The sequence below is a fragment of the Pipistrellus hanaki genome, assembly GCF_964339955.1.
Source record: "Pipistrellus hanaki genome assembly, chromosome: 15".
Classification (NCBI taxonomy): Eukaryota; Metazoa; Chordata; class Mammalia; order Chiroptera; family Vespertilionidae; genus Pipistrellus; species Pipistrellus hanaki.
Window position 1 is genome coordinate 36,646,300 of NC_140517.1, and position 26,729 is coordinate 36,673,028.

At 51.7% G+C, this 26,729-nt stretch overlaps 3 protein-coding genes and 1 pseudogene across 11 annotated transcripts; 3 read left to right on the forward strand and 1 right to left on the reverse strand.

The window, feature by feature from the left end:
- The first annotated feature begins 2,362 nt into the window (after window positions 1–2,362).
- On the forward strand, window positions 2,363–8,297 carry PSMD8 (proteasome 26S subunit, non-ATPase 8). The gene is made up of 7 exons (XM_084860866.1): window positions 2,363–2,749; window positions 3,665–3,737; window positions 3,852–3,954; window positions 5,435–5,600; window positions 6,430–6,530; window positions 7,262–7,373; window positions 8,072–8,297. Exons 1-7 carry the CDS (start codon window positions 2,579–2,581, stop codon window positions 8,207–8,209), a joined length of 864 nt encoding a protein of 287 aa, XP_084716992.1. The 5' UTR covers window positions 2,363–2,578; the 3' UTR covers window positions 8,210–8,297.
- Window positions 8,298–8,446: 149 nt separating this feature from the next.
- GGN (gametogenetin) lies at window positions 8,447–16,503 on the reverse strand. 5 transcript variants are annotated; one of them, XM_084860833.1, is made up of 3 exons: window positions 16,011–16,502; window positions 10,349–12,268; window positions 8,447–9,292 (listed from the first exon to the last, which is right to left on the reverse strand). In XM_084860833.1, exons 1-3 carry the CDS (start codon window positions 16,190–16,192, stop codon window positions 9,175–9,177), a joined length of 2,220 nt encoding a protein of 739 aa, XP_084716959.1. In that variant the 5' UTR covers window positions 16,193–16,502; the 3' UTR covers window positions 8,447–9,174. The 5 variants fall into 5 exon arrangements, with proteins under 5 accessions (XP_084716959.1, XP_084716963.1, XP_084716961.1 ...); XM_084860837.1 differs by lacking the exon at window positions 16,011–16,502 and adding an exon at window positions 15,301–15,397; XM_084860835.1 differs by lacking the exon at window positions 16,011–16,502 and adding an exon at window positions 12,993–13,529.
- LOC311633782 (non-selective voltage-gated ion channel VDAC2-like) lies at window positions 13,557–14,630 on the forward strand (annotated as a pseudogene). Its single transcript has 2 exons — window positions 13,557–14,087; window positions 14,299–14,630. The product of its transcript is annotated as a non-selective voltage-gated ion channel VDAC2-like (transcript).
- On the forward strand, window positions 15,473–26,536 carry SPRED3 (sprouty related EVH1 domain containing 3). 4 transcript variants are annotated; one of them, XM_084860850.1, is made up of 6 exons: window positions 15,473–15,785; window positions 17,284–17,464; window positions 18,597–18,765; window positions 18,863–18,936; window positions 21,257–21,403; window positions 21,978–26,536. In XM_084860850.1, the coding sequence occupies exons 1-6, from the start codon at window positions 15,547–15,549 to the stop codon at window positions 22,599–22,601; spliced, it is 1,434 nt and encodes a 477-aa protein (XP_084716976.1). In that variant the 5' UTR covers window positions 15,473–15,546; the 3' UTR covers window positions 22,602–26,536. The 4 variants fall into 4 exon arrangements, with proteins under 4 accessions (XP_084716976.1, XP_084716977.1, XP_084716978.1 ...); XM_084860851.1 differs by having other exon boundaries at window positions 15,567–15,785; window positions 17,284–17,371; XM_084860852.1 differs by having other exon boundaries at window positions 15,667–15,781.
- The last annotated feature ends 193 nt before the right edge of the window (window positions 26,537–26,729 follow it).

Here is a 26,729-nt window from a genome sequence, read left to right on the forward strand (position 1 = left end):
TGCAGGGGCAAGGGGAGGGGGGCCGGGGAAGAACCCTAGTACACTGCTGGTGGGAATGAAGATTGGTGGAGCCACTATAAAAAACAGTATGGAGCCAAAACCGGTTTGGCTCAGTGGTAGAGTGTCGGTCTGCGGACTGAAGTGTCCTGGGTTCGATTCCGGTCAAGGGCATGTACATTGGTTGTGGGCACATTCCCAGTAGGGGGCATGCAGGAGGCAGCTGATCGATGACTCTCTCTCATCGATGTTTCTAGCTCTCTATCTCTCTCCCTTCCTCTCTGTGAAAAATCAATAAATATACTAAAAACAAACAAACAAACAAACAAAAAACAGTATGGAGTTTCCTAAAAAAATTAAATATAGTCTGGCTGGAGTGGCTCAGTGGTTGATGGTTGACCTATGAACCGGGAGGTTCATGGTATATGCCTGATTCCTGGTCAGGGCACATGCCTAGGTTGTGGGCTCAATCCCCAGTGAGAAGTATGCAGGAGCCAGTCGATCAATGATTTTCTCATCATTGATGTTTCTACCTCTCTATCTCTGAAATCAACAAAAATATATTTAAAAATAAAAAATAAATATGGAACTTCCATTTGACCCAGTAACTTCACTTTGGAAGGTTCCTCATACTATTGGACTAGAGAGGGATTCTCAGTGTACACGACTCAGTGATATGGCATGTGGAATATTCAGCTATAACAGCCAAAACAGCAGCCAATTGCTTTCAGAAACTAACTGGGCTGATAATACTGTGGATAAAAGGGGCCACATGCTAACCTGACAAACTCAGAGAAGGCCTGCATGGTGGTCTTGCAAATTGAGAGACCTAAAATAACCACAAAGGATGGTCTGATATTAAAAAAAAGCAGTTATGGTGGGTAGTTACATCCTAGGCTAGTATTGTGTGAATAAACAAATCATCTTTTCTGTCAAAGGACAATTTAGACAGTCACCATTTTGGGCTGTACAGCTGCCATGTTGGCCACATGGCTTGCAGCTCCCCTGGGGCAGCTATCTTGAAACACCAAAGGCCAACCTCTCCCTTTGAATTAGCCAATTGTGAAAGACTGTGTGCCTGAGCTCCAATTAAGAGCAAAGGACAGGTCACATCCATCAGGGATTATAAATAAGCCCCAGCAGCCCACCTGCTTGGTGTGCACACACTTCCAGACCATGTTTGCGCACCCTTCTACATACAAGTAAAGATATTTGCCTTGCCCCATGGCTCCTGAGTATGTTTTGTGTTCTACCATGACCCCTGAATTGGAGGGCTCACTTTATCTTCACTGACAAGGTCAACCTGTACCTTAACTGAGCCTATCTGTCTTTTTGTATCTTAAAGAAAATTGATAAACATCCCTGCTCTCTTGGAGTTCATATTCTAAGTGATGAAATGGAATTTTTGCACTAGAACCTGGATTCTTTGTCCACAGGAGTTAAAGAATGAATCCACGGACAGAGGATAGTACATATTAGCAAAGGTGGAGATTTATTGAAGAATAAGTACAGACTCCCACGTGGGGAGAGGGAAAGAGTCCCACAGGAAGGCTCCCACCGGCTTCTGATTTCCATGGTTTATAAAGGCTGCAATTCTTGTGCCCCGATATCCCCTCTGATTGGTCAATATTCCCTTTGGAATTGGTTACTATAGTGACTTCTGAGGCCCTCCTTCCTCACTGTCCTATTCCCTCTGGGTTTATTCCTCCTTCTTTATTTTATAGAGACCTTTTTGGCTATTTCCATTTCCATTGTCTTATAGAAATGTAACTGCTCCTGGCTTCCTCGTGTTATGGAAATACACCGTTCCCCAGTACGTAGTCCTGTATTTTTCCATGGACCCCAATTCTAAAAATTCCCTAAACCTGCCTATATTCCCCTAAAATTCCTGTTTCAGTGACAAGAGAGTTGGGTTTGAGAAAAAGGGGAAATGTTGAATATGCAGGTGTGATACATATGGAGGAATTGAGAGTAGGGGAAAAAGTTGGGAATCTTCCACATATATGAGCCGTTTAAAGCTGTAAGACTGGATGCTTTTTGTAAAATTTGTGTGTATTTACAAAAACTTGGAGAAAATGTGGAAGGATGCACTGAGAGACTAGAGAGAAAGGCTGAGGTTCAAATCTCAGCTGTTAAGTTTCTTGGAAGATGACGGCAGGCTCTTAAAGCCCGTTTGTAAAATGAAAAGAATAACACAGCTTTCCAGATGGCTCCACCATTGCCACCTCTTGGCTTCGATAAGCTGCCATGAAGTTGGAGTTTCCAAGATTGAAACGTAGCGTCCGGAAAGCCCGGGCTGAAGCCAGGACAGCCATATTGATTATGGGAAGTGTGGAAGCGTTCGACCACTGCCATTTTCAGTGAGGGCGGGAGGCGACTTCCGGCCACCATCTTGAGAGACTGCAGACGGAGCTCGGAGCGGCCACTCCTGAGGGCCGGGCTCCGGAGGCGCCTGGGGCGGAGGCGCGCAGCCGTAGTCCCGCCTCCAGTTTGGGCTCCACCTCTCGGCCCACTTCCGCTTGGGGAGGTCGCCAGGCGTTGCCGTCGTAATTCGCGCCGGCGGTTTGCCGCATCACGGAAGATGGCGGCTGCAGCGTTGAATGTCGGGGTGGGCTCCTCTAACTCGGGGCCTTCGGCGGCCTCGAGCGCGGTCCTGCAGGCCGCGGCCGGCATGTACGAGCAGCTCAAGGGCGAGTGGAACCGTAAAAGCCCCAACCTCAGCAAGTGTGGGGAAGAGCTGGGCCGTCTCAAGGTAGGGGTGGCCGGGGGCGCTACCGAGCCGAGCTTCCGGACTTGGGTTAACCGGACCACGTCGGAGATCAAAAGGAGTGAAGGATTCGGAACAGCCAAATGGAGGGGTGATGGAGACCCAGTGAGAGGGCAAAGTTTGGGTGCTTGGAGGCCTGGCTGGCTGGAGTGGCTGGACGGGGTTTATCAGGTGGCGGGAATGATAAGCCCCAGGGAAATGAGAACTGGATGGAGTGATGAGAGAAGGCCGAGGTAATGGGCTGTGTAGTCTAGACCAGACGAAGTTTGGTTCTGAGATACTGGGGTTAGGGGTGCATCTGTAGCGAGTGGGAGGCCAGCCAAGTTGTGAAGGCTGGACTAAACCTACAAAAAAAAAAAAAAAGTATTATAGAAGAGGACTAGAGTGGGGTTCGTGTTACTTCAGACCAAGTGTTTTTGGGAAAGTAGAAATTCTGTGAGTTGGACCTTATTTGAGTTGGGATGTAGTCAGATAAGTGAGGTGTGGGCCGGATTGTACCGGGAGGTTAGCATCCCTCCCTCCCTCGCTGGTGTGGATTAGGGTTGGGGGAGTAAGCTGGGCTCAACCCATAGAGTATGGGAAAGGTCTGCAAGAACTGAAGGTGCTAGTGTTCCCCTTTTCCCTCCACCACTTTGATTCTGTTGGGCCAGGCATGGATTTTGTCTCCTGATTCCCCAGTAGGGCTATTAATAATTGTAATGTGAGGCAATCCTGAATGAGCACTCAGGATTTACGTAAGAGGACTGACTCTGTTAATGCTCATAACAACCTTTTGAGTAAGGGATGATGATGAGTTACATTTTCTAGATTGGGGATCCAAGGCCTAGAAAAGGTAAGTAACCACTACTTGAATTCCCATCTTCTTTTCTTCCTTTTTCCCTTTCCATTATTTCTTGTCAGCTGGTTCTGCTGGAGCTCAACTTCCTGCCAACTACAGGGACCAAACTGACCAAACAGCAGCTCATTCTGGCCCGTGAGTGTCACTGGAGTTGGTGGGGGGTAATGTGTTGGGGGTTGTGGCAGGAATAGTATTGTGGTGGCCAGGAGAGGGACTCATTCAACTGAGAGCCTGCCCTGTCACCCACAGGTGATATACTGGAGATTGGGGCCCAGTGGAGTATCCTACGCAAGGACATCCCCTCCTTCGAGCGCTACATGGCCCAGCTCAAATGTTACTACTTCGATTACAAGTGAGGATGGACTCTGCCTGATGGCAGCTCATTGATCCCTGGTGCTCTAGCTTGGAAACTTCCTTTCTGCAGAGCTTCATCCCCAGAGACTGCAGGCTCAGGAGCTTGGCCTTGAGGCCCTAAGTCTCTGTTGGCTTCATTCTGTCTCCCTCTCCGTATTTCCACTCCCCATTGTAGCCACCATTACCTTTCATATGCCCTGGCCCCAGCCTTAACCCCTTGGATTATTCCTCCTCCACCCGCCCCCACCCCATGGCAGCCAGTAGGATCTTTGTGACACTAAACTTGATGCCCTGCTTAGAACCTGTCATCGCTCTCCATAGCCCTCAGGCTCCAGGCCCCGCTCTTTTCTGTGGTCTCCACTGCAGTGTCAGCACTCTTCCTAGCTGCCCCATCCTACCCTGTTTCCCCGAAAATAAGACGGTGTCTTACATTAATTTTTTCTCCCAAAGTTGCGCTAGTCTTATTTTCAGGGGATGTCTTATCTTTCCATGCGCTAGGTCTTATTTTCGGGGAAACACGGTAGCCCTGACCCCTCTGCCTGTGCTTCTATCCCAGGCCTGTCTCTCCTCTGGACTGTGAGCCTTCTAAAGGCAGAGGGGTCTTGGTCACTGCTGTGTCCCAACTTTGCCTACCATGGGGCCAGGCCCAGGGCATGGATTCAGTGGATATGTGTTGAGTATAAAACTGAATGGTTTTATAGCTCAGTGGTGCCTACATGGATTAATGATTAAGAATTTGGCATCAAAAATCAGACAAACCAGAGTTTGAAACTGATTTGATCAATTCCCGATTATGTGGTCTTGGACAAATGACCTTACCTCCCTAAGCCTCACTTCCCCTCTTAAAATAAAGGCTATGATTTTTTTTTTTTAAATATATTTTATTGATTTTTTTACAGAGAGGAAGAGAGAGAGAAAAAGCCAGAAATGTCGATGAGAGAGAAACATCGACCAGCTGCCTCCTGCACACCCCCCACCAGGGATTGCCCGCAACCAATGTACATGCCCTTGACCGGAATCGAACCTGGGACCTTTCAGTTCGCAGACCAACGCTCTACCACTGAGCCAAACCAGCTTCGGCAAAGGCTATGATTCTTAATATCATAATCATAACTACTACTTGTACCAGTACTTATTTGGGCCAGGTATTGTTCTAATCATTTTATCTAGGTTAAATCATTTAATTCACTTAACCCTTCTTCATTTAACCCTCTTCTTGTGGTATGAGTACTGTAGTAATACCCATTTTACAGTTGGGGAAATTGAGGCTGAGTCACTTTACTGAAGTGAGGTCACTCACTTGGACCCATATGATTTGTGACTTCTTTGTACTTCTCTGGACATTATTTTCATCGGAAAACCCAGGGCTATCTCCAAGGGGATAGCATGAGATAGTCATAGGAGATCCCTGGAACCTGGGGTGGGAGACACAGTAGGTACCTAAATTCTTACCTTGATTCCCTCACCCTGGTTCACAGGGAACAGCTCCCTGAATCAGCGTACATGCACCAGCTCTTGGGCCTTAACCTCCTCTTCCTGCTGTCTCAGAACCGGGTGGCTGAGTTCCACACGGAATTGGAGCGGCTGCCTGCCAAGGACATCCAGACCAATGTATACATCAAGCATCCTGTGTCCCTTGAGCAGGTGAGTCTGGAGAAAGGGAAAGGAAGGGCCTGGCTAAGGAGGGTGGTGCAAGGACAGACATTAGGGAGGGTTTCCTGGAGGAGTGGATAGGGTTCACCCATCTTTCAGCCCATGGACCCATTTGTCAAACAAATTGAGCACCAGCCATGTGTCAGGCACTGTGGTTGGTTTTCAGACTATACAGTGAACAAAACAAAATCCCTGATCTTGGGAGCATGACATAAGGGTGGTCAGGAAAGGTCTTGCTGAAAAGGTGAATTTTGAAAAAGACTTGAGAGGAGTAAAGAACCCAATCATATGGACATCTAGGGGAACAGTGGTCCATGTAGCCTGGACCTTCTGCCAAAGGTCCCAAGGCAGAAACATGCCTGGTTGCCTGGCTGAGGGGTAGCAAAGAAGACAGCGTTTCTAGAACAAGGTCAGCAGGGTGAGGGAAGAGCCTTAGTACCCAAGGTTAGAAGTAGTTCCTAAAGCTGAGGTCTCATGGGAGGATTTGGCTATGGGGAGAGTCTGGGAGAGAGGACAGATAAGGCAGGCAGCTCAGCTTGGGCAAAGGAGGAATGGGCTTGCTCTGTCTCCTCCTGTGATTGGATAATAGATATCAGTACATACCAGCCCAGGACAGGCTGGGTGTGGGTGTATGGGTGTGTGTGCATGGAAGTAAACCAGGGAGGCCTTTCTGGTAGAGCAGGTGCCCATTCTGCATGGGGAATGGGCGTTCTAGCAGAGTGGGGCTTATGGTAGCACTGGGAGTATGGTGAAGCCTCAGAGGGTAGGCCACTATGCTGTCTCTACCTCATCTTATCTTCCCCACCCTTGGTCTCTGCAGTACCTAATGGAGGGCAGCTACAACAAGGTGTTCCTGGCCAAAGGCAACATCCCTGCGGAGAGTTATACCTTCTTCATCGACATCCTGCTTGACACTATCAGGTTCATGGGGAACGAGGGCCTTGGAATCTGGAGTCAGACAGCCCTTAACTGAATCCGATTCTGGCCACTTGTGATCTGGGAGACTGGGCACATCAGTTTTCTTTTTCTGTGACTGGAACTGTCAGAGATTGTGGGAAACGGTCCTCATCTTGCTCTGGGCTGTTGTACCAGTGTGCCTATGCATTCCAGACCCAGAGCATTGATTTAGCACCCAGACTGCTCAGCGAACAGGGACCATGCTGCCTTTCTTAGGAATGTTCCGTGAGTCCTGCAACCTCACCTCAGATCACCTGAGCTGTGAAGCCTTTAGTTTCCACTTCTTTAAAATGGGGCCCTTAAACCCTCTAGCCTAGGGGTGTCGAACTCAATCAGAGAAGGGGCCAAAATCTAAAATCCAGCCTAAATCGCGAGCCGAATGGTTTACTGAACAGTCATAAACTGACAATGTCATAAACTGACAGCGGAGTGCAGTGATGACAGCGCGGTGCGGGCCACATTGCAAGGCCTGGCGGGCTGGATTTGGCCCGCGGGCCTTGTGTTTGACACATGTGCTCTAGCCCTTCTGGGGTTGTTCTGTGCACAAGTGACATCACAGAGGAAGGTGGGCATGACATTAACAAGTCCTTTGAGAAGTAAAAGAGTGCCCAGGTGGTGGCAGAGTATCAGATTGAGAGGGTTTCCATTCCTGGAGTGCTTCTGTGTTCAATAGCAAGAACCTCATCTTCCCCCAGAGATGAGATTGCTGGATGCATCGAGAAGGCCTACGAGAAAATCCTCTTTACTGAGGCCACCCGTATCCTCTTCTTCAACACACCCAAAAAGATGACGGACTACGCCAAAAAGGTGGCTGGGGTGCAAGGGGTCATGGGGCCAAGGGGTGCATTTACTAATAGCTATGAGGGTGGCCTGACTAATAATTATGACGGTGGCCTGGAGGGACCTGGAGCAAGACTGCCTAAGGTTTAAAAATCCAGGTGTGTATCCTCAGGCAAGTCTCCAAACTTCTCTAACTTCAGTTCCCCTATCTGTAGAGTGAGGCTAGAATTTAACATGGGGATGAGCTTAGCATAGCATCTGGCACCAGGTGGAGGCAAAAATTTAGCACGTGTTGTCCTTAAAAGAATTCCTTGAAGGTTGTCGCTTTTCCCCACACAACTTTGCTTCATTTGGTTTGGGGTGTTTGTGCAGGAGCAGTGCCCTTGGACATGCTGGTGCATGGGGTGTAGTGACCCTGGCTAGAAGAGGTGAAATTGACCTTGAGTGGTGGTAATGACTGATATTCAGTGGGCCAAACACTATTCTCAGCACTTTACAATGTTGATTGAGTTCTCATAGCAGACTTGAAGAGAAGTGTGATTAGGGTCCTAGTCTCAAACATGGAGAAACAGGCACAGAGAGGTGAAGTTACTTGCCTAGAGTTGTGTGGGTAGATTATGGTTAGTAAAGCAAGCGGGGCATACGTGGATAAGTGCTGGCGCTCTGGGGTGGGGAGGGAGCCTATGTGATCACCCCACCCATCTCTCATCCCTCCCTTTCTGCAGCGAGGGTGGGTCCTGGGCCTCAACAACTACTACAGCTTTGCCAGCCAACAACAGAAACCGGAAGATACCACCATCCCCTCCACGGAGCTGGCCAAACAGGTCATCGAGTATGCCCGGCAGCTGGAAATGATCGTCTGAGCCCAGCAGGCACTGAGTGGGGCAGAGCTCCCATTATTGAAAGCAGTTGCATGGCAGGATTTTCTCTAATAAAGCTGAATGGACATTCTCTCTCCTAAGTCCTTGTCTCCCTAGATGGAATGGTGGGGAGACAAGTCTTTGTCTTTGGAAAACTTGTAAGTTTGAGGGCCCTCAGGGCCAGTCTTTGTCCAGTGGCCTTTGCAGAGGGTATCAGAACTAATGCTCACTGCAGGGTCCTGGTGGCAGTGTGGCCTGGAGGAGCACAGGCCTTGGGTAGAGAAACTGTTGCACCTAGCTGTGGGCACAGGAGTGCCAGGCTAAGGTACCAGTTTTCTAGTGAAGGGGATGAAGTATCCCAATTTTTAAAATAAGTTTGCAATTAATTAAACCAATTTTTTCAATATGTGAAATGAAACCCTTGTGTGGGATACCACTTTTGAGACCTCTTGAACAAAAGTCATGGGCCTGTCTTGGTTCCTGACCTTCCTGAGCCAGTGCTGGGACTTACAAACTCATACACCCCCCCCCCAGCCTCTTTCCTGCCTTGAAATTCTTGAGGTGTTTAAGGGTGAGTCCAAGTCTAGCTGGACTATATGTGGTATTTTCAAGCCTTCCAGAGTCAGTTTCCCCAGCTGTAAAATGGAATGTCCACTCAGCCTGAGTGATTTGTGCTGAACCCTTGAGTTTGGCACGAGATCAGCTCAGAAATGGAGCTGATGGTATTACGGAGAATGAGACCATCTCACCCTGGGCCCCATCAGTCTGGATGGTGGTTGAATGAAACCTCCATTGCAGTTGCTCTGGGTCCAACCTATTTCTAGGATGTGGTGCCTGCATGAAGACTTCTGCCATACCCCAACCCCACTCCAACCTTTTGTAGGTGACTTGAACAGGCAGCTAGACATCTGGTTGTTGGTTATTTTATTGTCAAGGAGGGAAGGTAGAGGCCATTGAACAGAGTACACTCAGTTGGAATGGGTGGCCTGCAAGTCGAAGTGCTCCAGCCCGGCTACCAGGGAGCCGGCCAACTTGATGGTGGCAACCCAGGATGGCTCGCTCAGGTGGTTGGTGGGCGTGCTCAGCCTAGGATGAAAGTAGATTCAGCACGTCTGGCAGCGCGGTGAGGCCTTTCCCCCTTCCAGGCTTCACTTTCTCCATCTCCATGAGGGACCATGTCTGAATACACTATAGGGCATAGGCAGTCTAGGGCAGGGCTGTATCCAGTTAAACTAAATAGGAAAGGGCCCAAGATTTGGCGAGTGTGACATCCCCCACTCTCACTAGCTGAGCTCCAAGGGGTCCAGGGCAGAGGATCTCCTAGTGCAGTGGTCGGCAAACTCAGTCAACAGAGCTAAATATCAACAGTACAGTGATTGAAATTTCTTTTGAGCCCAATTTTTTAAACTATATAAGTAGGTACATTGCTATTAACTTAATTAGGGTACTCCTAAGCGGGCCTTTGCTTAAAACTCAAGTGGCCAAAGAGCCACATGTGGCTCGAGAGCTGCAGTTTGCTGACCACTATCCTAGTGATTCAGGATTCTCCGGAGCCAGGGTGACCGATCCTGAAATTCAGTGTCGGGGTAATGATACTGTCTCCCCTGGATCTGAAGACTCAGGAGTAGACTGCAACACTAAGACTGGAACTTCAGTGCCCACTGGCAGTCAAAACCTTGGGTCCTAGAGTCAGAAGTTGCCAGAGGCTGGAGGGAGGAGTGGCAGTCTGATGGGCTAGACCTGGGACTTCCTTTGGAGTCCTGCATTTATCTTTTGGTTCCAGAAAGTCATTTCCCCTCCCGTCCCTGAAGGGCTTGGAACATGGCCCTTCTTGGTATTCTCAGGGACAGTGTCAAGGCTGAGAAGACTCAGCTGGGACCAGCTTCTCTCCCTGATGGCTCCAGAGAGCAACGAAAGTAATAGGGCCAGGAGTCAGCTTGAAGGGCTGGATACAAAAGGGCTGGGCCAACGTATTCCTTCTTGGAGCCCAGTTGGGTTTGAGTTGCAGCCAAGGAAAAGGTCAAGAGCAAAAGGGCTGAGCGCGACTCTACCCAAGGAAGTTGTGTGTTGGACTTAAAGGGGGGTATGTCCTCCTCTCCCTAACTTCCCACTCCCCGCCCCCAACCCCCTACCTTTCCTCACCAGGCAGACACGTTGCGTGGCAGGCGGCGATGGCGTGGCTGGTGGCGGCAGTAACACTTGCAGGGGCAAGAATTAAGCACCTGGAAGGGCGGCCAGTGGCGTCGGGCAGCAGTGTTAGCCGTCCCCGCTGGAGGAGCTCCGCCGCCACCACCACCTCCACCGCTGTCAGTGATGGTAGCTGCAGTCCGTTCACGAGGACGCTCTCCAGGTGCACCATCCTCACGGGTCGCGCCCCGGGCAGCGCGCGGGCCCTTGTTTCTGCGTGTGCGGGTTTTGATGGGCGCGGGCGTGGGCGCAGGTGGTGGTGGTTCGGCCTTAGTAGGAGCTGGGGCTGGGGCCGGGGCCGGGGCGGGGGTCGGGGCCGGGGCCTGGTCTGCAGCCAAGGCGAGGGGCGGGGCGGTAGCCTGGGCGGACTCCAAGTGGCCTGAGCCTGGGTTTGGTGGGAGCGCCGCAAACAGTGGCCTTGGCTGGAGAACTGGGGGCTGCGGTATGGGCTGCGGCGCCAGAGGCGGTGTGGGCGGTGGCGTGGGCGGTGGCGGAGGCGGTAGCAGCTCCTGTTGGCCGGGAGGCCTGGGGCGCACCGGCTCTCCATTGGTGGGCGCTGGGAAGATGAACATAGGCGGTGCAAGCAAAGCGGGTGCGGGCCTGCGGGGCCCGGGAGCTGGGTGCGTCTGCCCTGGCGGAGGCTGCAAGGAGCCCCAGGGACCTGAGAACGCGGCTGCGCGCCGTCTGGGGGCCCCGATGCCTCCGCCTGCCCCGTTGAAGCGGAAGTGGCGTTCAGGGCCATCGGGAGGGTTCACCCAGTCAAATTTGGGTTTGGAGCCTGGGAAGGTGGTGTAGGGTGGAGGTGGAAGGGCCCGGGCGTGGGGCGCAGGCACGGAGGGGGGTCCAGAACACCCCTCGCCGTCTCCATTACCGCCCTCTGCTTCCTGGGTCACCCGAGGGGCCTCTCCAGGGGAGCGAGCGGCCCCGGGAGCCAGGGGCCCTTGCTTCAGGACCTCGGCATAAGAGATGGCGCTCGAGGCAGTGGAGAAGAGTCCCCTGCCTCCACTGCCCCCTAGCGAGACTTTGGCGACTAAGGAACTCGATGCTGCCGCTGGGGACAAAGGAGGCCCCGACTTGAAGGTGACTTTACACAGCAGACTCAGGCCGGACTCGGAGGCCACCGGCCGGGCCATTTCACCCTCGCCTGCTTGGGCAGGAGCTCCGCCGCCGGCCCTGCCGGCTGCCTGCCGCTCACTGCTGCAAGGGACCTGGTTTTCTATGGGGGCTGTGGCCAGTGTGGCCAGAGCAGAACTTATTTTGTGGTCCGGGGTCTGCTGGTCGGAAGGGGGCGGTGGTGACATCTTTCGCGGCTCCAAGGATGCGGGAGTCAGGGATGGGGCCCTCGGGACTGGATCGGGGTCCTCTTCCGTTCGTGGCAGAGGCGGCGGCGGCGGCAGCGGCGGCGGCGGCGGCAGCAGCAGTGGGCGGAGGCTCGGAGGGTCGCCCTGGCCGCGATGGCTTGCTTCCAGTAGACCACGGATCCGAGGCACTGGAGTGCCTGTGGGTTTTCGCCACTTGGACGGCGTGGGCAACAAGGTGCCCACGGGGGGTGGGGGTGGTGTGGAGACCGCGGCCGCAGCCGGCTCCTCTGCAGGGGGTATCACTGGCGAGGGCAGTTCTAAGGGTAGGGGCAGGGGTGAGGGTGAGGCCTGCGGCTCTGGGGGTACCAGAAGTCCCTGGGGCGCTGAGCTGCTGGGGAACCAGACGCCCAGCCCTCGAGCCAGGCGTACGGCAGGAGAGGAGGGGGTCACCTCGGGCTCCGCCAAGGATGTCCGGCGGGAATCGGAAGAGCGGTCTGAGGCCTGCTCTTTTCGGGAGCCCCCGCCCGCGGACGGCTCCGACTGCACGTTCCCCATTTCTGACGGAGGTCGGAGACTGTGGTCAGAAAAACTTGCATCAGTCTGTCTGCCAGGACTGTGGGGACCCGATGAAACTGGCTGTACTTGGTCCACTCAAGCACCAGTCTCTAGACGCATTCGTGTTCCCTGACTCACGACGTTCACGCCTTCTTCCCCATGGTCCCATACAGCTGCTGTGTACACACAGGCTCCATCCTTACTTTAATGAGGTTCCATCCCTAATGCCTTGGCTGGCCCCTCAGCTCACATCCCTACACTTTGGCCACCTCCTAGGTCTTCAGGCTCCAAGACACAGGTCTTGCCCGTTTTTCTCTCTCAAGCCACATCACTCATGATGGTTGTACTCCGTAGCCTATAAGGTCTACAAGTTCAAGCTTCTCTCCCTGCACAGTAACCTCACCCCCCAATTGTCTGGAATAGGGCCTCCTCAACACCTACTCCGGCCTGACCCCGCCTCCACCTAACAAATTCCAGGTGTTCTGGTAATGCTCAGCCCTCAGTCCTCACCTCTAATCCTCTGATATATCTCTCTCTCTCTCTCTCTCTCTCTCTCTCTCTCTCTCTCTCTCTCTCTCTATCTCTATGTGGATCATTTGGGGCCTGCCTTCTATCCAAGCAGAGGCAGCGCTTCAGGCCTCACTCCTAAACTCTTTCCTGCTCGGGTTCTACCGCTGGCCTCAACACTCAGGCCCCACCCCTTCCCCCAAGTTCTGCCCTTGGCCCAGAGGTTCCCCACTCACCGATTTCTCCTGCCCACCAAAGTTCACACCACGGCCCCCTGGGCCCAGGGCAGGGCGGGGAACGGCCGTAGAAGAAAATAACCGAAAAGAACGGGGATGCGGGTGAAGGCAAGTGGGCGAGACAGCTAGGGCGGACCCCGAGATCTAGGCCACGCCCCCTGGTTCGAGGCCACGCCCTCCTGTTAGACAGCTTGAAACTGGCCTCTCACGAACCTGGATCTCCTTTGGAAATACTCGGGGGTCTTCTTCCCTACTCCTAGGCCTCGAGTTCCAAGCCCCACCCTTTTAGGACGTTCTCCTTAGCCCCGCCCCTTTGCAATACCCTGCCGTCCCATTAGTCCGTCTCCCTAAGGCCTACCCTTTAGGAACACTGCCTCGTAGCTCCCTCTTGGATCTCTCATGCGCCCCTTCCCCAAAGCAATTTACTCCAGGTCTCCTTCACTACGCCCTCCACCGCGGCAGCCGCAGCCCGACACCGAGCGAGCCAAGCTGCCTCAGCTGCGAGCGGAGCAGCGGGACGGCCCCCCGAGGAGTCACTAGACCACCTCTTCCCGTGGCCTCGCCATGGCGACCTACGGACAGAGCTGCGCGGCTAATGTGTATTCCTCCATCATATGCTGACCTTGGCAAAGCTGCCAGAGATGTTTTCAACAAAGGATTTGGTTTGGGGTTGGTGAAACTGGACTGGAAAACAAAGTCCTGCAGTGGCGTGGAATTCTCAACATCTGGTTCATTTAGTACAGGCACTGGTAAAGTTACTGGGACCTTATAAATGGTGTAAGTATGGTCTGACTTTCACAGAGAAATGGAACACTGATAACACCCTGGGAACAGAAATAGCAATTGAAGACCAGATTTGTCAAGGTTTGAAACTGACATTTGATACCATCTTTTACCAAACACGGGAAAGAAAAGTGGTAAAATCAAGTCTTCTGACAAGAGGGAATGTATAAACCTTGGATGTGATGTTGACTTTGATTTTGCTGGACCTGCAATCCATAGTTCAGCTGTCTTTGGTTACGAAGGCTGGCTTGCTGGATACCAGATGACCTTTGACAGTGCCAAATCAAAACTTACAAGGAATAGCCAAAACCGGTTTGGCTCAGTGGATAGAGCGTCGGCCTGCGGACTGAAAGGTCCCAGGTTTGATTCTGGTCAAGGGCATGTGTCTTGGTTGCCAGCACATGTGCAAGAGGCAACTGGTCCATGTTTCCGTCTCATCGATGTTTCTAGCTCTCTATCCCTCTCCCTTCCTCTCTGTAAAAAATCAATAAAATATATATATATATTTTTAAAAACTTACAAGGAATAACTTTGCAGTGGGCTATAGGACTGGGAACTTTCAGCTGCACGCTAATGTCAATGATGGGACAGAATTTGGAGGCTCTAACCTTGCTTGGACTTCGGGTACCAATTGCACTCGCTTTGGTATTGCAGCTAAATATCAGTTGGATCCCATTGCTTCCATTTCTGCAAAAGTCAACAACTCTAGTTTATTTGGAATGGGCTATACTCAGACGCTGAGGCCTGGTGTGAAGCTTACACTGCCTGCCCTGGTAGATGGGAAGAGCATTAATGCTGGTGGCCACAAACGGGCTTGCCCTGGAGTTGTTGGCAGTCTTCCTAAAGGAGGCTTAATCCAGCTGAAAGCAATCTCTGGGAATGGATATTAGAAGATTTGGCCTTAATATATTTCCAGTGTAGCCAAAACCGGTTTGGCTTAGTGGATAGAGCATCAGCCTGCAGACTGAAAGGTCCCAGGTTGGATTCCGGTCAAGGGCATGTATCTTGGTTGCGGGCACATCCCCAGTAGAGGGTGTGCAAGAGGCAGCTGATTGATGATTCTCTCTCATCGATGTTTCTAACCCTCTACTATCTATCCCTCTTTCTTCCTCTTGGTAAAAAAATCAATAATATATATTATATATATATTTCCAGTGTGTCCAGCAGGTTTTTTCCCCTTCAAGAAGGTGATCAAAACAGGATGAGCTAAACAAGAGCTGTGTTTTAAATATGTATATAGACAGTTACTTATTAGCTGATTTCTAGTTGAATTGGTTATCTAGTTACCAATGCGGCAGTCCTGCAGTCACCTATACATTATTTAATGTATTTAACTGTTAAATGAGCTACCCACCAATAATGAAATAGACCTTTATGAAAACTGTAAACACACACACACAAAAAAACAAAACAAAAAAACAACAACAACACAATTTACTCCTAAACTCACAAGACCCTCTCTGTCCATTGCCCGCCCAGAAGGCCCATTCACCATGGACTGGCCCTTCTCCAAGACAGTACTCACTTGTCTGCGCCTTGGGCGTCCTGTCTCTCCTTTCCCGGGGCCTCAGACCTCGCCCCCTAGTGAATGCTCCCTTCTGGCCCCAAGCCTTTCGAATGCGGCAGCACTTAGCCCCTTCCGTTTAGTACCCAAAGCGTAGACCCTCGCCTCTTTAGAACGCTGAGACCAGGCCATGTCCCGGACCCCTTCCCCACATCCTTAGGCGCTCATGGGTGGGAAAGGAGGGTATCCTTCCTAGATCCTGAGAAAATGGGGGCTCAGGCTGTTCCCAGGAGCTGGTGCCGGGCTCTAGGACCCAGCGGGCAAGTACTCCCGCCTGGCGTTTACACCACCCCAAGCCTCCCCCTCCCCCTTCCTCCCCCCTCACCCCGGCTCCCGGAGCCCGTCTCTAGCGCCGCCGGAGCAAGCGAGGGAGCCGGAGCGAAAAGAAGGAGGAGGAGGAGGCCACGTCGCCGCCGCTCGGAGCCCGGCCGGAGCCTCCCAGGCAGGTGCCGAGGAGGGTGAGGGGGCAAGGGCTGTCCTGGTGTGGGGACGACCTGCACCGCGTTGCGCCTCCTGCCCCCCCGGGGCGTCCCCAGATCCCGGCTGGAAGAACAAGGGTGTGGGGGCTCCTAAACTGCGCGGCAGCCATTTGGGGTAGCAGTCTCCATTCGGGGGGGCCTGGACTTCCTCCGAGGATGCTCCATTCATAAAATTCTGTACAGGACCCTCACCATTGAGAAGCTGTGGGACCACTCCTCCCAGGAAACAGATGTGTGGAGAGCATAGAGCACCCAGAAATCCCGGCGTCCCTTCCAAGCGAGGCCCTGCAGGGGACCCCTGCCCTTTTTCTCTGCTTCACCTGTTGTCCGGGGAGGCGGGCGGACAAAGGAAGCAGTGTCACGTGACTGCTCATTCACAAAATCCCATCCCATTGAGTAAAGGGGGCTGGGGGCGCTGGCGGCTCTGCGGCCGCCCCTACCCCTATTGAAGGGCCGGGGAAACCGGTAGCCTGCTAGTGGGGGAAAGGGCCAGAGTTCACTGCATGGGTCCCTAAGTCTGGGACGCCAGGGTCCCTGCACTAGGTGGTAGTGAGGGGCAGAGGGCTAAGTCTCCTGAGTTGGGGGTTGGGGGTGGGGGTGGGAGAGGGGGGCGCGAGGTAAGATGGTTTTGAAGGATGCTGGGGCGGGGAGAAGGAGGGATCAACTCCCACCTCCTTCCTCCGCCAATATCTCCCTTCGCCTTCCCGTGGCCGGGGCCTGAGGGTGCAGGCTTGCTTTTTTCGTTTTGTTTTTGTGAATGAAATGTTCTCTGGATGTGTTTCTGTCGCCAGTTTCTGGCTTCCTCTGCCTCCATCTCCTTGCCGGCCTCTTTCTGGTCATTTCTGGTTCTCTCTCTGACCATCTCCCGATGCTGGGTGACTCAGTGAACTTTGCATCCGGCCTCATTCATAAATGCGGGAAGGGGAGGTGGGGGCGGGGAGAGCCCAGTGGCCTGAACGCAGCGTGCAGAGGCAGTGAAGGGGGGACTGGAGCTGACTTGATGGGCTCTAAGAAAATACGTATGCGCAGGCACCCAGCTGTGAGGGGGAAGAATGGGTGGGGCTGTGGGTATGAGTAGGAGCGGAGAGAAGGGAAGAGATGGGGTTGATGGGTATGAGCAGGAGGGGGAAGGGAAGTGGAAACCCAAGGCTGTGGGGGTCCGGATGGGAAAGATGGGGAGAGGGAGAAAAGGGGTATGGAAAGAAAAGGTAGATATGGAGAAGGCAGGGAGGGGAGAAAATAGATGGCACGAGGAAGAAGCCATGCTGGAAAACGGGGGTAGGGAGAGAAAGTGGGTACTGGGAAGAAGCTGGAAATGGAAGGTAAGCTGAGTATCAAAGGTGAAAGTTGCAATGGATCCAGATGTGAGAAATGAAGAGGGGAGATGAAGGGTTCGTGAGACATTGAAATGTGAGAACAGGATTGGAGTTCACTGACCATGTTATCCCTGTCCCCCCACCTCCAGGTACATGGTTCGGGTCCGAGCTGTGGTGATGGCCCGAGATGACTCCAGTGGGGGCTGGCTGCCTGTGGGGGGCGGGGGCCTCAGCCAGGTGAGCTTATGTCGGGTCCAAGGGGCCAGGCCCGAGGGGGGGGCCCGCCAGGGGCACTACGTCATCCACGGGGAGCGACTCCGGGACCAGAAAGTGAGCCACCCTGGGGCACGGGACGAGGGTGGGGGCCTGGGAAAACAGGGAAATGGGCCTGGGAGTGCAGAGGTGAAGTCAGGTCATCTCCAAACCTGGGAATCAAACCTGAGTATGGGATGGAGTTTGGAAGTGGATATCTGTCCTATGGGTAAAAGTTGGGAGTTTCGGGAACACTTGGAGTATTCGGCAGGTCTTGTTCACTGCCATTGCCTGATGGACTATCATAGCAGCCTCCTCACTGCTCTCCTTGCCCTGCTCCCTCCCCCACCTCAGTGTGTACCACTGGGGCTCTGCTAACACATCACTCAGGTCACATCCCTCCTCTGCTTACAACCTCTCACTGTTCCATCTTGTCCTCACCGCAGTGCCCTACACTCTTGGCCCCTAACTGCCCTAAATTCCTGGAGGCATCTGGTGGGGGACTATTTGGAAATGTTAAATAGGGCTTGCAACCCTATGTTTGGGTTCAGCAGACATATTCTGGGCACGAAAGGGAAGAACAGTGTTAAAGTTTCAGTTAGGGGTGTAGTAGAAAGATCTAGATGATTTGCAAAGGCTTAGGGGAAGGGTTGCATTTCAGGGGAGAGGCCAGAAGGAGCAATGCATGGGGATTTGAAATGGTGTGAAAGAATATAATGATGTTGGGCAAGGATATAAGGGATTATCTAGGGTGTTACCAGCATGTGTTGGGTAATTTGTGGGAGTTTGATAAAAATTTGGGGGTAGCGTTTTGGGAGATTATCGGAGCATTGATAAGGGATTAACTAATATTTTGAGGAGTTTAATAAAGTTTGGGGAATACTATTGAGTCAGAAGGAAGGATATTTGGTTATCAGAAATGAACTAATTTTTTGAGGCATTCAATAAGATTTGGGATTAAAAAAAAAAAAGATTTGGGATTCCTATTGGGATATCAGAAGGGGGAAATTGGAAAAAGGGATCAGGGGGCTTGGGGGAAATATTGGAGTATCAGACATCTGCTCGATAAAATTGGGGAGTGATATTGATCAGGGTTCAGGGGTACACCTAGGATAGAGAAATGAGGTCTAGGGTATGTAGAGAAGCTGGGTGGAGGAGAAGTCCTACATCTGTCTGGAAGGAGGTGTCTGACCTGCTCCTCCTGCCCTAGACCACCTTGGAGTGTACCCTGAGGCCAGGCTTGGTTTACAACAAGGTGAACCCCATCTTCCACCACTGGAGCTTGGGTGACTGCAAGTTTGGGCTGACATTTCAGAGTCCTGCAGAAGCTGATGAGTTCCAGAGGAGCCTGCTGGAAGCACTGGCAGCACTGGGTCAAGGTGAGTAGTAGAGGTGGTGGGCACTGGGGGCTGGGGTGAAGGGGTGGGAGAAGTTGGGGTACATGGGACTCACTCTCTGCTTCTCTCCCTGTCCCAGGCTCACTCACTCCCTCCTCCTCTTCTTCCTCCTCCCCTTCCCAGGACACTGCAGAGACCCCCTGCCCTCTGACGGTGAGTTCCCAGGACCAGCTCTGCTGGAAGGGCAGGGGTTTGTTTCTGTTCTACAACCATTATTGAGCACCTACTGTGTATCAGGCATCATGCCACAAGCTAGGGACAGAAATATCAGGTCAACTCTATCCCACATATTCTAATTTCTGTTCTATCATGATAGAACATATTCACACATTCATTCAAGGGTATTTATTGACCAACTTTAATTAGCAGTGTTTTAGGCACTGAGGATACATCACTGAACAAAACAAAGTCCTTTTCCTCATGGAGTTTCTCTTCTAGTGTGGAAAGGCAGATTAAAAAAAAAAAGATAAACTATAAAATGAATAAATATTAAAAGTAAATATATGAACAAATTAATGACAAGTCCATCCTTTTAGTGTCTCAGGGTACAAACCTTGAAGTCAACCTCAACGCCTCTCCTTTTTTATGCCTCTCTATCAGCAAATATTGGTTTCACTTTCAAAATGATCAGACTCTGCCTCCAATCTGGTAACTGCCCAACCTCATCTCCTAACTAGACCATCCCACCAGCTTCTCATTGTCAACGCCTTCAAAAACAAAACAAAACAAAACAAAACACACCTCTTCCTGAACACAACCAGAGGGACCCTATTGATTATCTAAGTCAGATTATTGCCATCCCCCACTCAGAATCCTCCCCAGGGCTCCATCTCACTCAGGGTAAAGGACAAAGTCCTTACAGTGGTACATAAAATCCACACCAACCAGCCCCCTCTTTTTCTCCCTCTTCCCCACTCTGTTTCAGCCACACTGATTGCCTCACTGTTACTCCAAAAGGGTAGGCACATTTCTGTCTCAGAGCCTTTGCACTGGCTGGTCCATCTGTCTTTGGACACTCTTTCCTAAATTTACACATGGCTCATTTCCTTATATTTTTCAGGACTTTACACACATCGCCTTCTCACTGAGGCCCTCCCTGAAGAACCTGTTAAATTGCAATATCCTAATGCTCCTTACTCTGTTCTAATTTTCCCCCAACTTCTAAAATTTGTATTTTCTTTCCCAATAGACAATTTTCTTAACTTTTAATTTACTGTCATTCTCCCATGCTATAATGTCAGCTCCTAGAGGGCAAGGATCTTTTGTTGCTTTCTTGCAGCATCTCCAAGACTTAAAACAGGGCCCAGTAGATACAATAAAGTGCAGTAAAGATGTGTCAAATAAATTTATTGAATCAATAAATGCCCAGAATGTCTAATGTGATTTGGCATTTGCTGGGAACAGTGAGAGTTGCTTGAGACACTGAGGAACAAAACTGGTTTTCTGGCCCTTGCTGGTTTGGCTCAGTGGATAAGGCATTGACCTGTGAACTTAAGGGTCCTAGGTTCGATTCTGGTCAAGGACGTGCAGGAGGCAGCTGATCAATGATTCTCATCATTGATGTTTCTATCTCTCCCTCTCTGAAATCAATAAAAATGTTTAAAACACACACACACACACACACACACAAACAAACAAAACAAAAAAAAAAAACACAAAAAACTGGTTCTCTGGGCAGACCAGTAATAGGTGATTCAGGTGGGTCTACAAAAAACACATTGATAGTTCTTGGTTATTGAGTGCTTACTCAGGAAAGGTGGTGTGCCTTCTATGCCTCATCTCACATCTCTACAAGAGCCTATTTGAGCCTGCCATGTTGTGGGTGTTCGATGAATGGCTATTGAAGATAGTAAACAGATGACTTAGGAATGACTCTCAAGTTACAGAAAGGAAACTGAGAGTCCGAGAAGTGATGTTTCAGCTTGTAAAGGATAGAGCTTGGTCTGGGTGGGAAAGAAGGAATTCTAGGTGGATGAAACTGCCCCAATAAAGGTGTGGTGGAGAACATGAGGCAGGAGGGCAGCTGGCTGGCCAAGAGAGAAGGTTTCTGAGAAGGGAGAAAGATGATTTGATGTTATGTAGGTTCATGAGCTGAGCAGGTAAAAAAGATGGGGGGTGGGGGGTGCGCACCCGTGTGTGTGTGTGTGTGTGTGTGTGTGTGTGTGTGTAAATAACAATGATAACCATTTCTAGCTCTTCCTGAACTTCAGGCATGTATTATGCCCTTAACAGTGGCACCTAACCACAGCCTTAAGAATAGACACTATTATAATCCTAATTTTACAAAAGAAGAAGCTGAGGCTCAAAGAGATTAGCTCATTTGCTGGAGGCCACACAGCTAGTTAGAGGGGGGTAGAGTGGTTTGAACCCTGGCCTGGCTGGCCACAGAGCCCTCTCTGGAGGGGAGGGAGTCTATGTAAGGGCATCAGCTGGGTTGTGCCTATCTGGCTCTGAGGCTACCAATCTTCCCCAGTCCCACGTGGACAGCGACTCCTCCTCCAGTCACAGCCGCCAGGAGACCCCTCCCACCACCACTGCTGCGGCCCCCAAGGTCACCGAGGAGTCAGCTTCCAGCTTCGGGCCAACCACGCCACCCCAGCATCGATGCTCCTCCACTCAGGTGCGCCCTTCAATCCCCAGCAGAAGTCTGGGGCACCTCATGGGGGGCCGGAGTCCTGAAGTGGGCAGGAACTGAGGCTTTAGATGGGCAAGAAACCACAAACACACTAGGGGTGGTTGACTGGAGTTCATGGTGGGATAGGGTGGAATTTGAAAGTCTGGGATCATTGGAGGGTTTCTAGCGTCTCCTGCGCTCCTGGAAATTAGTTCTGGGTTCCAGAGGGGTTTGGTGGACAACTTGGGCCATGAATTATTCTAGTATTAGGGGGTTGCTCTTGGATTTTGAGAGAGCACAGGACGGGAGCCTGGACTACTGGGCTCTTAAGGTGTGGGCTTGGTGCCTGGATTCTTCTGTCTGTTCCTAAATTTCCTCTGACCCTGAGAGAGGAGTGGGGCTAGGGGTTTGGAAGACTGCTGGACTCAGACCAGGTCCCAGGACAGGATCCTCCGGTGAATGAAGCCTGTGGAGAAGTCTTTGAATTCTCAGGTTTTCTGAGACTAGACTGGATTGTGATTGTGATGGGATGTCAGGGATCACAAACCCCACTAATGGGTTCTGTCTCTTCATCCCACAGAGCTATCCTCCGCTCCTACCGTTCACAGGATTTCCGGAGCCCTCAGAGGCCCTGGCCGGGGCTGGGGGGCTGGGTTGGGGCAGCCGCGGTTATGAGGATTACAGGCGCGCCGGGCTGCCCTCGCCCCTCACCCTGTCCACCTGCGTTGTTCGTTTTGCCAAGACTGGCGCGTTGAGGGGTGCAGCCCTGGGGCCCCCAGCAGCCCTACCTGCTCCTCTCCCAGAGGCTGGACCTCCCGCACCAGCCAAGACCTCCCCGGAGGCGGAGGAGGCTGCACGCTGTGTGCACTGCCGCGCGCTCTTCCGCCGCAGAGCAGATGGGCGTGGTGGCCGCTGTGCCGAGGCCCCGGACCCGGGTCACCTGCTGGTGCGCCGTCTCAGCTGCCTGTGGTGTGCAGAGAGCTTGCTCTACCATTGCCTGTCGGATGCCGAAGGCGACTTCTCGGACCCGTGTGCCTGCGAGCCGGGCCACCCGCGCCCTGCTGCGCGCTGGGCCGCGCTGGCCGCACTTTCCCTGGCGGTGCCCTGCCTCTGCTGCTATGCGCCCCTGCGCGCCTGCCACTGGGCTGCAGCACGATGCGGCTGTGCGGGCTGCGGAGGTCGCCACGAGGAGGCCGTGCGGTGAGGATGGCCTGGTGGACCCAAAATTGAGGGTCCAGGACCCCGGGCTCCGTTTGGAACCCAAATCTAAACTTAGGCACACCTGGAACTTGAAGCTCGAGTTTAAATTGAGAGACCCCAGATCTGGAACCTGGACTCCAAATCTAGGACTGAGGGATCCCAGGCCCAGCTTCAGTGAGCTGTCTGCCTAAGTCTTAGGCATGCTGAGTCTTGGCATCCTCATCCTGCTGTGCCCCTCCCCCTGGGACCTAGACTGAGGCCACTAGTCATCCCAGGCTCTACACCTCAGGGCACACAGGGCCCTGGCAGAGGCAGGGCCCCGAACCCTGACTGAACGCAGATTACAGCCCCAAGGAGTAAGGAGTTTCGAATACCTGACCCTGCCTGTATACAATTATTCCCACATCTTGAGATCACAGGACCCAGAATCACCCCAAATGATTCCTGAATGCTCATCTAAATTGGGGCACTCATATTTGAGGTGTTCTAGCCCTAGGACCCCTAAGACACCAAACCCTCTCAAGATGCCCTGGGTTCGAGGATATGCCCAAATAGATGTTCTCTGATCAAAATGGCTTGGGATACTAATCTTATAGCCTCATCTTTTCTTCCCCTTCCCTCCTCCATCCCCCAGTCCAGACATCAGATTCCAAGATACTCTGAGATCCAGAGATCAAAGACAGCTGCAGACAACCCGCCCCTCCCAACCTCCCCAGCCAATGCTTTCAGGAGCTTTGAATCTCATATAGGATGCTGAGGTGCCTAGTACTTTCAGATTAGGACTGAAGGCCACCAACACCTCAGGACCCAAGACACTGGTACCATATCCTTAGATAGCCCTCTTGGACTTAGGTTTCAAATCCCAGAATGTCCTGGAATCTTTGGCTTCTTTGTACCCACAGATTCCCCAATCCTCTAAAGGCTGGAAGCCCGGCTCCCAGAGGATGCGCTGTTCATAACAACCCTGACCTTGGTCCCCAGCTTAGAGTGACCCCAAGGTGCCACTGACCTTTCAAATTCAGGGCTCAAGCCTACATAGCATTGGGATTATCACAGACCTGAGATCTTGGTCCCTTTATACCAGAGTGAGATTTGAGGTGCCCCAGGACCCCAGCACCCTCAGATCTGATTTCTTTGAACTCAAACTTCTCTAGTCTGATATTCCCTGTGATCTGCTGTCCCTTGAATTCTGCTATCCATAGGTCCTTGAGACCTCCAAGATCCCAGGCTATGGCACTCTGGAATTCTAGTTCCAGAGTCATTCTCTTCCCCCCCCCCTCCCCCTACCCCGCATGTTCCCAGCAAACCACATAACTATCTTTACCCTGGGAGGGGAGGGGGGAGACCACCATTGTGAACTGTTTTTGGGTTCTAGGACCACTGAGTTCCTCCATTCTCAACATTTCCATAGGTGATTGTGCAGGCTATTCACTGACCAAAGGCACCTGGCTACTGTGGTGAGGTGGCTGGGATTCACCTCACACTGCTCTCGGAGGAAGGTGTGCCTTTTTCTAAGCTGCACAAAGGCACCTTTGGGGCCAGCTATGGCTCTGCTGGTGCACACACATACTCTCCAGCCCTCCAGGCTCTTCCCCAAGCCCAATCTTGAGTCCCGGTCCTAGTCCAAGCTTTTAATGTTTCACCCTCCATTAACCCTTTCTCTTACATCTCAGAGTTGAGGGTTGCTTCAGAAGTTTGAAAGCCTGTTTCATGGCCCCCTGCGATTCCTGTTCAGGGGAAAGGGGATGCCAAAGTTTCTTTTCCTTGAGTGGAATGGGACTTCAGGATCCCTCAAATCTGATAGCCTAAATAGGGATGAGGGGACCGAAGTCTTGGAGCAACACCATCTTAAATCAGTATATGGGCTTGGGTCCTGCATCTGGTGAACTTATCTTTCTTCAATACCTAGACTTGGGTGGCATGGTTCAAGAACTAGGTCAGGGAGCCTAGAGAGATAGAGCTTTCTGTCACTTCTTTTAAATGATTAACTATTTCTTACATCTGAACCTGTGAGATTCAGCTCTCCCAACCAGACTCTGGGATGGGTAAGAAAAAAAGAGGGTGTCCCTCTCATCCCCACTCTACCCAACTCTCATCACTGTTAGACCCACCAGAGCTGAGACAGAGGCACTGGGGGCTGGGGCACCCTGGATCCCCATCCCCCTTTCTGTACCTCCAGTCCCTCCCTTCAGTGACGGGCAGGGGAAAGCTCCATTCTTAACCTACCTCGTTTTGGGGAGGGGTGGGACAGGGGACCAGATGCTGTAAGGTACTGTGGGATCTACATGAAACGGTGGGGGGCTGGGGTGAAGATCCCCCAACACCACCTTGTCAAGGTCTCCCAGTCCTGCGCCTGATGATACCCACCTCTGATCCATGAATTCTCTTCATCACCCCAAAATTGGGTGCATGGAGGGCTGATCTTGGGACCCAGGAAGACCTCACACCCTGGAGCCCAGGCCTAATTTCCCAGCTGCTTGCCCCTCAGATTGGATACTTGGCCCCCAGATTTAGGGGAGGCACCCTGACATTTATTTTCCTGATTTGATTCCAAGCCAGTCTGTGACCTCAATATTGTTACTGAAGTGGTGAGGGAGCCAAAGACCCAACCTTGTCATCGGAGGAGGGGGCATGAGATATTCACTCCAAGAAATGTCTTCAACAAAGTCTCAGCCTGTGTTTTTATTTGCATTGACGTGCCCCATCCACTCACCTTCCTGAACTGTCAAACCAGTCTCCTACCCAGTTCTCTTCGTATCCTTTAGTCCCAAGCAGACGCTTAGCTGAGTTTATACATTCCACCAAATGCACTTATTGAGCACCCATTATATGCCACGTCCTGTTTTAGGCTCTGGAGAGAAAGCAGTGAACAGAACATAAAAATGTCCCACAAGCTGCTTATGAACTTTATAGGGAATGACATGTAAGAAACGATATGTACTGTGGGGAAAACGTGGAGATGAGGGATGAAGTCAGTTGTAGCCAGGGTGATTAGGTTAGGCCTCACTGTTGAGCATCTGAATAGAGCCCTGAGAGATGTCTTCTGGAAGAAGAACTCTGCAAGTAAAAGAAGGGTCAGTAGAAGGCCCCGGGAAGAGCATGTCTGGAAGTCAGGGACATTAAGGGAGCTCGAGTATCTGGAGGGGAGAAAGCAAGGAGGAGGTTACTTAGGAGATGAGGGCGGACCTGTGGGGACTTGCAAGCCATTGCAAGGACTTTGGTGTTCACCCTGGGTGAGAGGAAGCTATAGGAAGGCTCCAAACATGGGGGGGGGGGGTTCTGTGAGCTGACTTAGGTGTTCACAGGTTGCCTCTGGGGAACAGACACTGGGAAGGGAGGTAGGGAGGAGGCTGATGTGATGGTCCTGGGGAGACGATGGTGCAGAGGACCAGGGTGAGAGCAGTGGAGGTGGAGAGAAGTGTTTTGAAGGTAGAGTTCACAAATTTAGATATGGGGTTTGCTATAAAGAGAGAAGTCGAGGTTATGATTCCTGGATTTTGGCTTGGGCAATTTTTAATGTTTTATTAGGGTTAACGAAGGTCTCCTGAATACCCATTTTTGAGGTAGACAGGACTAAGGTGGAGCCAGATTAAGGGTAGGTAGGCTCTGCCCCTGAGGAGGAAATTCTGGCCTTTGTTCTTGCCTGAGGCTAAACACCTAGGCCACCCCTGCTCCCAGCAGAATTAAACTAGGAACTACTGGAGATCAGAAAAAAGAGATGGTAAAAGATTAAATCTGGACCCAATTTTAACAACAACAAAACGGTAGCAGTAATAACAGTAGTAATAGGTTAAATAGTTAAACGCATGGACTTCAGAAGATCTAAATTTGAGTTCTGGCACCACTACACATTCATTGTAACTTACCCTCTCTAAACCTCAGCTACTTGGCCCAGAGACACACAGGAAATGCTCAATATATGATATTCTACTAAGCACTTACATACAGGGCTCTAACCCTCACAACTGTAAAAGGTAATGTCCCCTTCCTTGTAGGTTAGAAGGGAATTTGGCAGGGACATATGTGAGTAGTGGAGTCAAATCCTAACCCCTGTTGGCCTGACTCCCAGGGTGTAATATCAGTCACTAGCTATGCGGCACCTGCTGCCTCTCTCCAAGGCTTGGGAGACAGA